Source organism: Octopus sinensis, linkage group LG2, assembly GCF_006345805.1.
Source record: "Octopus sinensis linkage group LG2, ASM634580v1, whole genome shotgun sequence".
Classification (NCBI taxonomy): Eukaryota; Metazoa; Mollusca; class Cephalopoda; order Octopoda; family Octopodidae; genus Octopus; species Octopus sinensis.
Genome location: NC_042998.1, coordinates 39,094,616 through 39,107,690, shown reverse-complemented (window position 1 = coordinate 39,107,690; position 13,075 = coordinate 39,094,616). Strand labels below are relative to the sequence as shown.

Here is a 13,075-nt window from a genome sequence, read left to right as displayed (position 1 = left end):
TTTTCTGAAGAAAGATAAAAAGAAACTGACTGGCATTCTCTATTCCAATCTAGTTGTGGCACTGTGAAGATTCATAAGTTATTCCAAAGATTTTCCATCTGAGATTCTTGAGATGAGTAGATTCACAACTCAACTACATACTTACAAATACTGGGAACTCTCCCAACTCAAAAAATCTTGTCGCTTTGTTTGCAACCAGCTTGAACTCTCTTAAGAAGAGCTTAAATAAAACTCAGAACATATGTACATACATGCATACATACGTACATATATACTGTTGAGAAATCTGCAGTTACTCTATCCAGATTACAAATTCAGGTTTATACCTGTAATAATTGGGGCCCTGGGATATGTAACAGACTGTCTAGATACCAATCTTGAGAAATTAGGCTTCTCAAAACCAGAAAGGAGAAAGCTAATTCAAAGACTACAGATCCAATCCATCACTGAAACTGTAAAAATCTGTAAAACTTTCCAGAAGTTTATCATTTAAATATATATGAGCATGTTTAGGTATGCAACTATATGCATGAGAAGACATACATAAAACAAAACATACAAATCTGCACACATACATACATACAAACAAAAATACTGTTGTTGATGTCAAAATTCCAATGAAGGAGCTTTGGATCTAGGTTAGAAACCAGCTCTTTTCTCTATTGGCAAGAAATCTTGAAATAAAACTGAACAATGACATATGTATATAAATACATGGATACATGCATACACATATACATACATAAATACGTACACACACCTTCTGTGGAAAAAAAATACACCTTTACATAACCTATACACACACACACACACACATGCACAGATTTGTACAGATATGTCTTTTCTACTTTTTAATTATCATAAATCTTCCACTGAGCAGGGAGCCAGTTTCCAACAAAGATAAAAGACTCTATTTTTGGGATGTAATTAACAGACAAATCCATATTTGGAACTTGAGAAAAGTCTTACATAGTTTTACTGTTCCACTCACAGATTGCACACACACACATACATTTATATGTATGTATGTATATTAGGAGGTTAAAAGTTATAGCATAAAGTGACCATTGGTTTTGAAGCTATAAAGTACCAAGCCATATATGGTGTTGCTAAGCGTTTTACAGGTGCAAAACCAATGGTCATTCTATGACCAGCCTTAACTTTTAACTTCCTAAAATATATATTATTGCTCTAATGTATTGGTGTGCTTCTTTTTCGGATCTATTATAGCCTCAGGTTGACCAAAGCCTTGTGAGTGGATTTGGTAGACAGAAACTGAAAGAAGCCTGTCATATATATATTTATATATTTACGTGCGTGTGTGTCATCATGTCTATATTTGTCCCTCATCTCAACCATCACTTGATAATCTATGTTGGTGTGTTTACATCCCCGTAACTTAGCAGTTCAGCATAAGAGGCCGATAAAATAAGTACCAGGTTTACAAAGAATAAGTCCTGGGATTGATTTGTTTAACTAAAAAGGTGGTGCTCCAGCATGGCTGCAATCAAGTGACCGAAACAAGCAAAAGAATCCAGGTAATAATTTTATTATTACCTGTATTCTACCTCATTTTAACAACTGGAAAACATCGTATTTGTTAGAAGCTGATGTTTATCTTAGTCATCTCACAGCCAGCAGACATATGAAGGAAGCCATTCTCGCTGTGACCCTCCTTCTTTTCTCAGACACGGTGCCTGGGATCACATTGTCCAACATTTCTTCTTTTAGGACAACAGAACGTGACTCGCAAATATTTTAAGCAGTTCTAATGACAACACAGATGCACTTTTGTTGAGGAGAAGTTTATTATTTTCCTGAAATTACAGAAACATCCAGTTACTAAGACCTGTGAAACGATTTACTCAACTAAATTAACATCCTATTTAAACACTGAATACGATAAACTGGATTTCCCATTCCATTTCAAGACAACAACAATATATTCCTGTTTGCATACTTTTTGCACTCACTCTTTATGCCACAAAATACCAACCGTTTCCTCAAATTCTGGTAATCATCATCTTACTTTGATATAAATTTGTAGGAAAATGTAATGGTTTCATTTTAACGATTGACTTTACAATTTGTTACTCTATTGAAGTGGAAATAAGGTGACAAAATCTATCAGAGATGAGTTTTAATTAATTAGCAAGTCATGTAATGGTTCAGGCACTTCAACCAAATTTATGAATAATTACTAATGTTATTGTATAATATTTTATGCAGGTATATACTTTTGAGGTGAAAGAAACTACTCTCTATCCAAATGTTGTTGGCAGGGTTTCAGCAAGTGATAATGACGAAGGAGAAAACAGCAGGATTTCCTATTTTCTTAAAGGTCCTAACCGTAATGATTTCCACATCACTGAATCCGTAAGTACAATCGTAACTTTACTATTATGAATTCTACTCTTAATCGTCTTGTAACACGGACCGTTTTCTCTTCAAGAGTGTGTAACAGTTAAAAGGTTATAAACCATCAACTTGAAACTATGTTTGCTCTACTCCATCCTGTTCACACATCACAGATACAGATGCATAAGTGGATATAGATGAGCAAGCTGTTTACTTTTTTAAGGCGGCGAGCTGGCAGAATCGTTAGCATGCCGGGCGAAATGCATAGCCGTATTTCGTCTGCCTTTACGTTCTGAGTTCAAATTCCGCTGAGGTCGACTTTGCCTTTCATCCTTTCGGGGTTGATATATTAAGTACCAGTTACACACTGGGGTCGATCTAATCGACTTAATCCACTTACCTGTCCTTATAAATAAAGAAATAAGCTGTTTATTTTTTCGAAACATAGTATTTTTGTGTAGATATATAAAAACAAGAATTGTGGAGTCATTGCTTTTTTTAATTGGTTTAGTGTAATTATTGACAAGCCATCCAGACAACTAATTATTGTAACTCATATTTTGATATTGACACAATAACGTGTCAACTCTTTCAAAATTTGGATCCAAACTTGTGTTTTTCATTATAATTTTCAATCTTTCCCTCACCTTATACATCCAGACACCTGAGTATGTTTAGAAAAGGTAGATATACCTGTCGTACAGGTCTCGTTTAAGTAAAAGGAAACACTATGCAAATTCTATCTGTCTGTCTGACTGTCTACCTATCCACCTACCCACCCACCTACTTATGCACATGAGTGTATATGTGTACATGCACCACTACCATCATGCTATCAAAACCACTCCACCACAACCCCACACAGTTCAACCACAGCACAAATAGCAGCCAAATTTCACTTGAATTATTCCCGGCCTTTTAGAAAAAAGGACTTATTAGAACATGTCGCTTAAAACACTAAACTCCATAGACCAAAGGTAACTTTGAGATAAACTATATCAGCCATCACCACTGCCACCACCACCACCACCATCACTCTGAGTGTTTTGATTCTGGAATTGTCTTGATGAAAGAATGATTTCAGACTTTTTAACTGACGATCCCACATTTTTGAGAACTGTACCAGTTTTACGCCAATTCAGGACTTGACTGGGAGCTATTTTATGGACACTCATCAGGATGAAGAATGAAGTCCAAATTCATGTTTTTTTGCTAAGAACATTATTTGCAAGTCGTTTAACACTCTACCACTTTTTTATCACTTTGCTTTTGAAAAGAACAAGAAATCCACTAGATTTGAACCTTGTACCTGTCAATTATCTAGAAAGTGTCCTAACAGTTGTATCATTCTTCAGTTTCTCAATACAAATTAAAGGAATGATCATTGTTTAATAAAATATTCTCATCTTTATTATATTTTCAGGGAGATATCATCGTAAACCGTGGTGCAGAATTAGATTATGAAACTACTAAGATTTACAATCTTCAAGTGGTTGCCACAGACAATCCTACAGGCCAGGTGCATCAAAAGACAGCCGTTAAGGTAAATCTATATCATTTATCATTTAGCAGGCTGGAAAGCAGAGCATTCTCCAATCGAAGTCAGATGTAGAGGGTTTGTTGGACACAGTGTGAGATGACTGTTGTTATTGTTAGGCCTAACTCATCGTAAAGTCAATACCACCATGACCGATATCCAATCTACAGTGGAGAAGGCTAGCCACTGGATTTGGTTAAAAAGAGTCGATGAGCAATGGCTAGAAGAATATTGAGCTTTATTTGATAACCAGCTGATCTAGCAAGCGGGGCCTCATATCAGTGAGCGGGGCTGGTGCACGTTGATGCCGTCGAGAGGTAGGCCCCGAAACGGCTCGCATTCTCTCCTGATGACCCCAAACACTTGCTGGCTTCCGTATGCAGAGCCTTCTACTGGTAGCACTTGCATATGCAAGTTGTTTGCAAGACACATAAAAAGCACTGATGCTGGTGTCATGCAAAAAGTACCCAGTACACTCTGTGAAATGGTTGGCGTTAGGGAGGGTATCCAGCTGTAGAAACAAGGGAGACCAGTGTAGCTCTCCATCTTGCCAGCTCTTCTCAAACTGTCCAACCCATGCCAGCATGGAAATCGGACATTTAATGATGAAGATGCGGATAAATATATAACTCATGGCTACAAGTCGATTACCAGTAAATACTATTTCTATGATAATTCTATTTAATCCTATTAGATCAATTCAACTTACTCTAAATTCTAACCACGGTTAGTTCAGCTCGTTGCTTTATCAATTGGCGATAAACTAATTTTTTTCTAATTCACAACATCTATCCAGTTGTTATGTATCCCTCGTAGCCGTTGTGTCAAGAAAATGAATGTTAAATTTTTACGTAAATAACATTTTTGTCTTCCACATGTTGCTTTTTTAAGACGTTAAAATTAAACTCAGTATCGAAAACTAATGAAATATTCATTTATTACCCACAGTATTTTGCCTCTTGTGGCTTGTTTAGACAAATTGAACAAACTATTTCATTCGTGAAACTGGTCATAGACAAAAAACGAAGAAAATGGGAAATGACCATCTCACCTTCAAATCATTATTTTGTGTCCTGTAACCTTAGCTCTCAGCACTCTCTGACATCACTCGGAACACTCTCTAATTTGCTAGCTTGCAATTAAAAGCACCATATTGAAGTGAATGATGCATTAGGAAACCACTCTGGTATTCTTTTCCCCAAGTGACTGAAGAATCAGTGTTTTAATGATACTTTCCAAAATATTAAACGATTAAATTGAACAACCAAAACAAAATTAGCCACAAGTCAAATGTGATGTGGGGTAGAGAGATCCCAAATGAACTAGATAATTAAATTACTTCAAAAAATTGGTGTAAAACTAATACAAGTATGGACCCTAGGCATAAACGAAGTAAGACAAATGCTTTAAATTAGATTCTGCAGAACTGCGTGGTTAACAGTTCCAGGATTTTTAAGGTTCACTTGTCTTTAGTTTTAGAGAATCAAGTCAATAAAAGATAAACATCCTTTTAGACTTTAGAGGTAACATACCTAAATGATTTGGCTGTTGTTTCTGATAGCTCAATGAACAGCAGTAAATAAAATCTGGGTTTTGTAAAGGCATATCAAGAATTGAACTGAAGATATATGAGCTGGTGGTCCACTACATCAAACTATGAAGTCATTTCGTGTCTATCCACAGGGAATTGAAATTGTTATTAACGTCGTGAACACCATAACTATTTATAAAAATGAATATATCAATGCTTGTGTTTGTTTATAATGGTTTACACAAACAACTCTATCAGTTACAGTTAACTGGAAACGTAATTATTATTTTAAGATGTTAATCTGATTATTTTCAAAGTATTGTCGATTATGAAAGTATCGCTTTGTATTGAGGTTTATCTTTTTTAACTTTGATCTTCTGTCCTTGAGATCTGGTCAAAATGAAATGTAGTCAGACATATAAAACGTAAGGCATGATAATTAAAACCGAGAATTAAATGACAAGCTTTAATTGTGGAGGAGCTTTTCTAATAATTCCACAAAGTCAATGATCGGCAACTTTACACAGGAACTAGAAAAACACAATTCACATTTTATTTAATATGTAAGGCAGTGAGCTGGCAGAATCGTTAGCACACTGAGCGAAATGCTTATCGGTATTTTGTCTGCCACTACGTTCTGAGTTTGAATTCCACCAAGGTCAACTTACCCTTTCATCCTTTTTGGGGTCGATGAAATAAGTAGTGTTATGCGCTGGGGGTTGATGTTAATCGACTAGCCCCCTTCCCCCCAAATTTTCATGGCCTTGTGCCTAGAGTGGAAATAATTATATATTTAATATGCACAAATACATGACCACAAGTACAATCACTTGGACATACAGAAGTAGTCAAATCGAAATTTATCGAGAAACATCATTTAGAATATGTGTGTGTGTGTGTGTGAAGATATAATTTTGTTTCTTAGTTGTAGTGAACCTGAGCACTGTTATACAACAATTTCTTTCATGTACACGCACACACACACACACACACACATGCACACACTGAAACGTAATAAATATCACAGAAACAAATGATTTGTTTGTTTCAGCTGATTATTAAAGTACTCGATGAAAACGACAACAGGCCTGTGTTTCAACCAAGTTCGGAATACTCATTTACCATTCAGGAAAAGGCCCCTGCTGGAACATTGGTTGGCCGAGTTACAGCCAAAGATGATGACTCCAATGAAAATGGAAGATTATCCTACAGTTTCATGTCAGGAAACCTCTTCAACGGTATTTACTTTTGCCTATTAATGCCTTACCCACCACAAACTGTTCTTGGTGTCTCTTTCTGACAAAGTCTTTACGTCTCACATAATAAATATTAGTATGCATGTTCTCTTGTATTTTCAATTATTTGAAGACTTCCTCTGAGAAATGGCGTTCTATTTTCTAACAAAGATACAAAGTTCCATCATTGCAATGAAGAGAACAAAAACAATGACACATGATAAACTTGAGAAAAGTCTTGCATATTTTTGCCATTTTGCCTGAAGATTGTATTAATAGTTTGTGCATTGGTTGGTTGTTTTAGTTTTCTGAAAATCCTGGCTTTTTCAATTATCTCTTAGCTCTTAATGAGATCAAGTGCACCAATTGTTATTAGTATAAATATGAATTTATTATCTGGATATGGAAACTGCCAGCTTTCAAGTAACTGTCTGTAGCTTTCCTCTTTCTCTTTGATTTTCAAAAAAGATATTCACATCAGGAGGAGTCCAGCTGACCACCATGGCATTACATACTTTTTCTTGTCTCTCAAGTGACAATATTCAGTCTGTTCTGTTTGCATTTGGTGGTGGAAGTTTTTATGGCAATGTTACACCAAGCAACCAAGTCGTGTCACGTGGAACCTTGATGAGATTTCTTTGGCAGCTGCTGTTCATTTGTGTAATGTATTCCGCACAAATGTCACATAATCTACATTTACGGTTGTGTCATGGACCTCCAAGGTTTTCACACTGTCTCCTTTGTTCACGAGGTATTTTGTAGCAATCTGGTTGCTCATGGATTCCAAACTCATAACCTTTGAAGTGTTATGTAATGGTCATGAGTCTAAAAAAGGCAGCATATCCTCTCGGCATGTACACAAGCACATACACACTTATGTATGTGTGTGTTGTGCTCGTGTATGTATGTCCTTCATGGTATTCAAACTGGTGGTTGACAGAGTAAGAAAGCTTTGTAAATGCACAAAACCAAGTATATGCATGTATGTATGTATGCATGTATTATGCATATATGCATGCATGTATGTATGTATGCATGTATGTATCTATGCATGCATGTATGTGTGCAAATACAGACATACATCGATGTATTTCTGTTTCTATCTTTCTATGGTTTTCTACATGTGAATCAACGTCTTTGTCTTTATATCAAAACAGTTATCCTGTTTTTTTTTTTTTATCTCTGCTGCTTTCACACTTCCATCCTGCCTGTCTGCCTGCCTACATATGCTATTGCTATTTATGCTAGGAGAGAAGTTTCATCCCTGATATTTAGGATGTTATCTGTAGAAGTTCACATTTGGTACCCCATCATCTGTATATTTTGGCTTTAACAATAATTTTCCATTCTAAGGGTTGCTTATTCCACCTTCTTTCAATGTTCATATCATATTTGACAGAGATGTTGCATGTTTTTTTTATTTTTGTCTCAAAATGACAGCAGATGTTGTGTACACCTTTCCTTGGATGAGTTACTTATCATTCTGCTACATGTCTTTGCTATTCTGTTGGGGTCTGTGATGTTAGCCTTGTATATGAGTTCTTTCTCAAGACAGTTGTTGTTCAGAGGGCAGCAGTTTGGGAATCTACAGTTGCATTGTCTTTCGAGTGTGTTTATACTTATTGTGATTGAGTGTTATTCTTTATATTCGGGAGGCAACTATAGCTAACTTTAACAATTTCTGATGATCTTGTGGTATTTGTGTGAATGTCAAAAGTGATTGTCCATTAGTTTTAAGACTTTCCTGGTTGTTAATAGCTATATTCATGCTATAAGGTGGGTTAAACCATAAGATTTTCCTCTGTCTACATCTTCCTGGTCTATTTGTATGTGGTTCAATATAGCATATGCTGTTCTTGATAGACCTTTCTACTGCAATATCATCATCATCATCATCATCATCATTTAACGTCCGCTTTCCATGCTAGCATGGGTTGGACGGTTCAACTGGGGTCTGGGGAGCCTGAAGGCTGCACCAGGCCAGTCAGATCTGGCAGTGTTTCTACAGCTGGATGCCCTTCCTAACGCCAACCACTCCGAGAGTGTAGTGGGTGATTTTATGTGCCACCGACACAGGTGCCAGACGAGGCTGGCGAACGGCCATGCTCGGATGGTGTTTTTATGTGCCACTGACACAGGTGCCAGACGAGGCTGGCAGACGGCCACGCTCGGATGGTGTTTTTTATGTGCCACCGACACAGGTGCCAGATGAGGCTGGTGAACGGCCACGATCGGATGGTGTTTGTTACATGCCCACAGCACGGAGGCCAGTCGATGTGGTACTGGCTACGGCCACATTCGGATGGTTTTCTTGTGTGCCACCGGCACTGGTACCACAAAGATACAAATTCCATTGATGTTCATCTATTTTGATTTTGTTTGATTTTCACTTGCCTCAACAGGTCTTCACAAGTGTCACAAGAAGGAAGGTATGCACAGGTGGACTGACTACGTCCCAGGTAGGGGCCACGGGTTATGGCCTGACTAGTCTTGCCGGGTCTTCTCACGCACAGCATACTTCCATAGGTCTCGGTCTCTAGTCATTTCCTTGGTGAGACCTAAAGTTCGAAGGTTGTGCTTCACCACCTCGTCCCAGGTTTTCCTGGGTCTACCTCTTCCACAGGTTCCCTCAACTGCTAGGGTGTAGCACTTTTGCACACAACTATCTTCAGCCATTCTCGTCACATGACCATACCAGCGCAGCCATCTCTCTTGCACACCACAACTGACGCTTCTTAGGTTCAACTTTTCTCTCAAGGTACTTACACTCTGACGATTATGAACACTGACATTACACATCCATCGGAGCATACTGGCTTCATTTCTTGCGAGCTTACGCATATCCTCAGCAGTCACGGCCCATGTTTCACTACCATGTAGCATGGCTGTACGTACACATGCATCATACAGTCTGCCTTTTACTCTGAGCGAGATGCCTTTTGTCACCAGCAGGGGTAAGAGCTCTCTAAACTTTGCCCAGGCTATTCTTACTCTAGCAGTTACACTTTCAGCACACCCACCCCCGCTACTGACTTGGTCTCCTAGGTAGCGGAAGCTATCAACTACTTCTAGTTTGTCTCCCTGGAACGTGGTAGAAGTTGGTCTCTGCACATTTCCAGTGTTTATTGCTCCTGAGCATCTGCCACAGACAAAAACTATTTTCCTAGTTAGCCTTCCTTTGACATTGCTGCACCTCTTATGTGTCCATAGCTTACACTTGGTGCACCTTATAGAGTTTCTACCTACACCTTTTTTACAGATCGAGCAGGGCCATCGTTTGTGATTGGTCCACCTTCCTACTTATTAGGACTTTGGTTTTGGCTAGGTTGATTCTAAGGCCCTTCGATTCTAATCCTTGTTTCCACACCTGAAACTTCTCCTCCAGTTCTGATAGTGACTCAGCAATTAGAGCAAGGTCATCAGCATAGAGGAGCTCCCAGGGGCATCCTGTCTTGAATTCCTCCGTTATTGCCTGGAGGACTATGATAAATAGGAGGGGACTGAGGACTGAACCTTGGTGGACCCCAACCTCTACCCGGAATTCTTCACTGTACTCGTTGCCAACCCTCACCTTACTAGCAGTGTCTCTGTACATGGCTCGCACAGCTCTCACTAACCATTCATCTATCCCTAGTTTCCTCATTGACCACCAGATAAGGGATCGGGGGACCCCGTCAAAGGCTTTCTCCAAGTCAACAAAAGCCAGATACAAGGGCTTATCTTTGGCTAGGTATTTCTCCTGCAGCTGTCTCACCAGGAATATAGCATCAGTAGTACTTTTCCCTGGCACGAACCCAAACTGCATATCATCTAAGCTAACTCTCTCTCTAATTAATTGGGCTATAACCCTCTCCGTAACCTTCATTACCTGATCCAGCAGCTTGATGCCCCTGTAGTTATTTGTATCTAGGGCGTCACCTTTACCTTTGTAGCAGTTGACTATTATGCTGCTACACCAGTCATTGGGTATGACTCCTTCGTGTATCACCTGGTTAACTATACGGGTGACTAAGCTATAGCTGACACTACCAGATGTTTTGAGCATCTCTGCAGTAATTCCTGATGGGCCTGGGGCTTTCCCTGTTTTCATGCTTCTAATTGCCTCAACTACTAAAGAGCTGTTAACTCGGATTGCTGGTCCCTCTGTTGGGTCCACATTCGGCAGACTCTCTTTATCCCATTCATTTTCCTCATTCAGCAACCTTTCATAGTGGCGTCTCCACGCCTCTCTCTTTGCATCCTCATTTAGCGCAAGTGAACCGTCATCCTTGCGAACACATTTCTCTCCTACCATGTCACGATTCTCTCTCACACACTGTCTTGCAACACGAAATACCTGAAGTCTTTCATCCTCACGGCGCAGGACATTGGCAAATTTTTTCTTATCTGCTTCCCCTCTGGCTAGATAGACCTGTCTCCTAGCTTCCCTTCTGGCAGTCTGATACCCTTCCCTGCTACCACCGTTCTTCCAGGCCTTCCAAGCCTGTTTCTTTTGTCTAATAGCCCTGTCGACAATATTGTTCCACCACCACGTTATTTTGGGTCTTAAGGGGACTTTGCACCAGCCACAGATCTGGTCAGTGGCTTTCAGCTTCCCTCAGAAGCGTCCAGTTGTCTTCTACCCCATGCGTAGCTATACCCCCTTCCATTTCGTCAAAGGCTTCAAGTAACATGTCTCTAAATCTCTGTCCATTCGCAGGGTCTTTAAGCTTCCAGACCCTTCTTCTCCATGTTGGTCGTCTTCTAGTCGCCCTCTTATTCCTGATCCTAAAGTCACTAACTACCAGTCTATGTTGTGGGGTGCATTCTTCGCCTGGGAAGGTTTTGGCATTTATAAGCAGCCATCTTTCCCTTTTTCTGGCAAGGATGTAGTCGATTTGGCTAGTATGCCGGCCCGATCGGTAGGTGACCAGGTGGCTTGTCGGTTTCCTGAAGTTAGTGTTGCAGACCATAAGACTATTCGCATCGCAGAACTCCAGCAGCCTGGTTCCCTCCTCGTTGCGGGAACCATAACCGTAGCCTCCATGTACGCCATGGAAGCCCCCAGCATGTCGTCCAACATGCCCATTGAAATCACCAGCCACAAAGAGAAGGTCCCTGTCGTTCGTCAATGAGGTTGTCTGCAGTAGGGTGTCATAGAAACTGTCTTTCTGTCCATCGGGTAGCCCTGGCTGAGGGGCATAGGCCGATATAATGGTTGCTAATCTGTTATGAAGCACTATTCTAATCTTAAGTATTCTGTCACTTACTCTGATTACCTCAATTACTCTATCTACCCATTTCTCAGCGATAAGTATACCCACGCCACCAACCCCATCAGTGTTCCAGTATACCCACGCCACCAACCCCGTCAGTGTTCCACTATATATATATATATAGATGAATATGGTATGTAAGTTGAGGCACCAGAATTTAATACAGTATTATCCATACAATTTCAAAATAAGGTGATTAAAATCATATTAAATGGTGTTGTTTGAAATGAACGTACTGCATTACCTCTGGATATCCTTGTTGCTTATTTTGATTTTATATATATATATATATATATATATATATATATATATATATATATATATATATACACACACATACATACATATTGTTTTATTTTCAGGACAAAGGATTTTTAATATTGATGCAGTCACAGGAGAGATAAAAACAGCCTTTGATATGTTGAATGTTTCTACAGTAAATTCTTTCCCTCTGACTGTGAAAGCAACAGACAACGGTCTTCGTCGTTTGAATGCAAAGGCAAATGTTGAAGTTGTCATTGAGTTTTTAATCACAAAAGAACCGAGAATTCTTCAACCAGGACCTGGACAAACCGCAAGAGTTTCTGAGGTGCAATTATCTATCTATCTATCTGTCTGTGTGCTGTGTGTGTGTGTATGAGTGCATGCCTGTTGGTGTGTGTCTGTCTGCCTTCATATCTATCTATATGTAAGCATATATATGTACACATGTTTATACACACACACATATATATATATTCATATATGTATATGTATATATACATATACACATGTTGCTGTCTTGATGATTGTGTGGGTAAAGACAGGGAGATATCAACCTAGACAAAGGATGTTGAATTCTTTCTAGACTCTGGTTTAAATTTTTTCTCAAAGTTATGCCCCAGCATGGCTGCAGTCTAATGACTGAAACAAGTAAAAGGTATATATATATATAATGACTGACATATTCTTTCAGATTTCTGAAAGTCTGAAGAATAAATATGTAAGTCATCGTTCTGAATCTCGTTGTTCTCCGACAATTCTTTATCTGTTGGCAAATACAAGAATGTATCAGTAAATAATTCGTCTGCTAAATTTATAAACAAGAGCCATACACTCAAGTTAGATTTATTAGTTGAGAGTAGGTTTGGCCTGGCAGACTCAGTGATGACGAAGCATC

The 13,075-nt window shown here is 39.0% G+C and overlaps 1 protein-coding gene across 2 annotated transcripts in view; it reads left to right on the top strand.

The window, feature by feature from the left end:
- The window catches only part of LOC115232553 (cadherin-23-like), a 137,942-nt gene that overhangs the window by 92,023 nt on the left and 32,844 nt on the right, over positions 1–13,075 (top strand). For both annotated transcript variants that reach the window (XM_029802496.2, XM_036512221.1), the window contains exons 26-29: positions 2,230–2,376; positions 3,782–3,901; positions 6,478–6,664; positions 12,279–12,505. In XM_029802496.2, the coding sequence (XP_029658356.1) occupies positions 2,230–2,376; positions 3,782–3,901; positions 6,478–6,664; positions 12,279–12,505 (681 nt within the window). The remainder of the gene's footprint in view (positions 1–2,229; positions 2,377–3,781; positions 3,902–6,477; positions 6,665–12,278; positions 12,506–13,075) is intronic.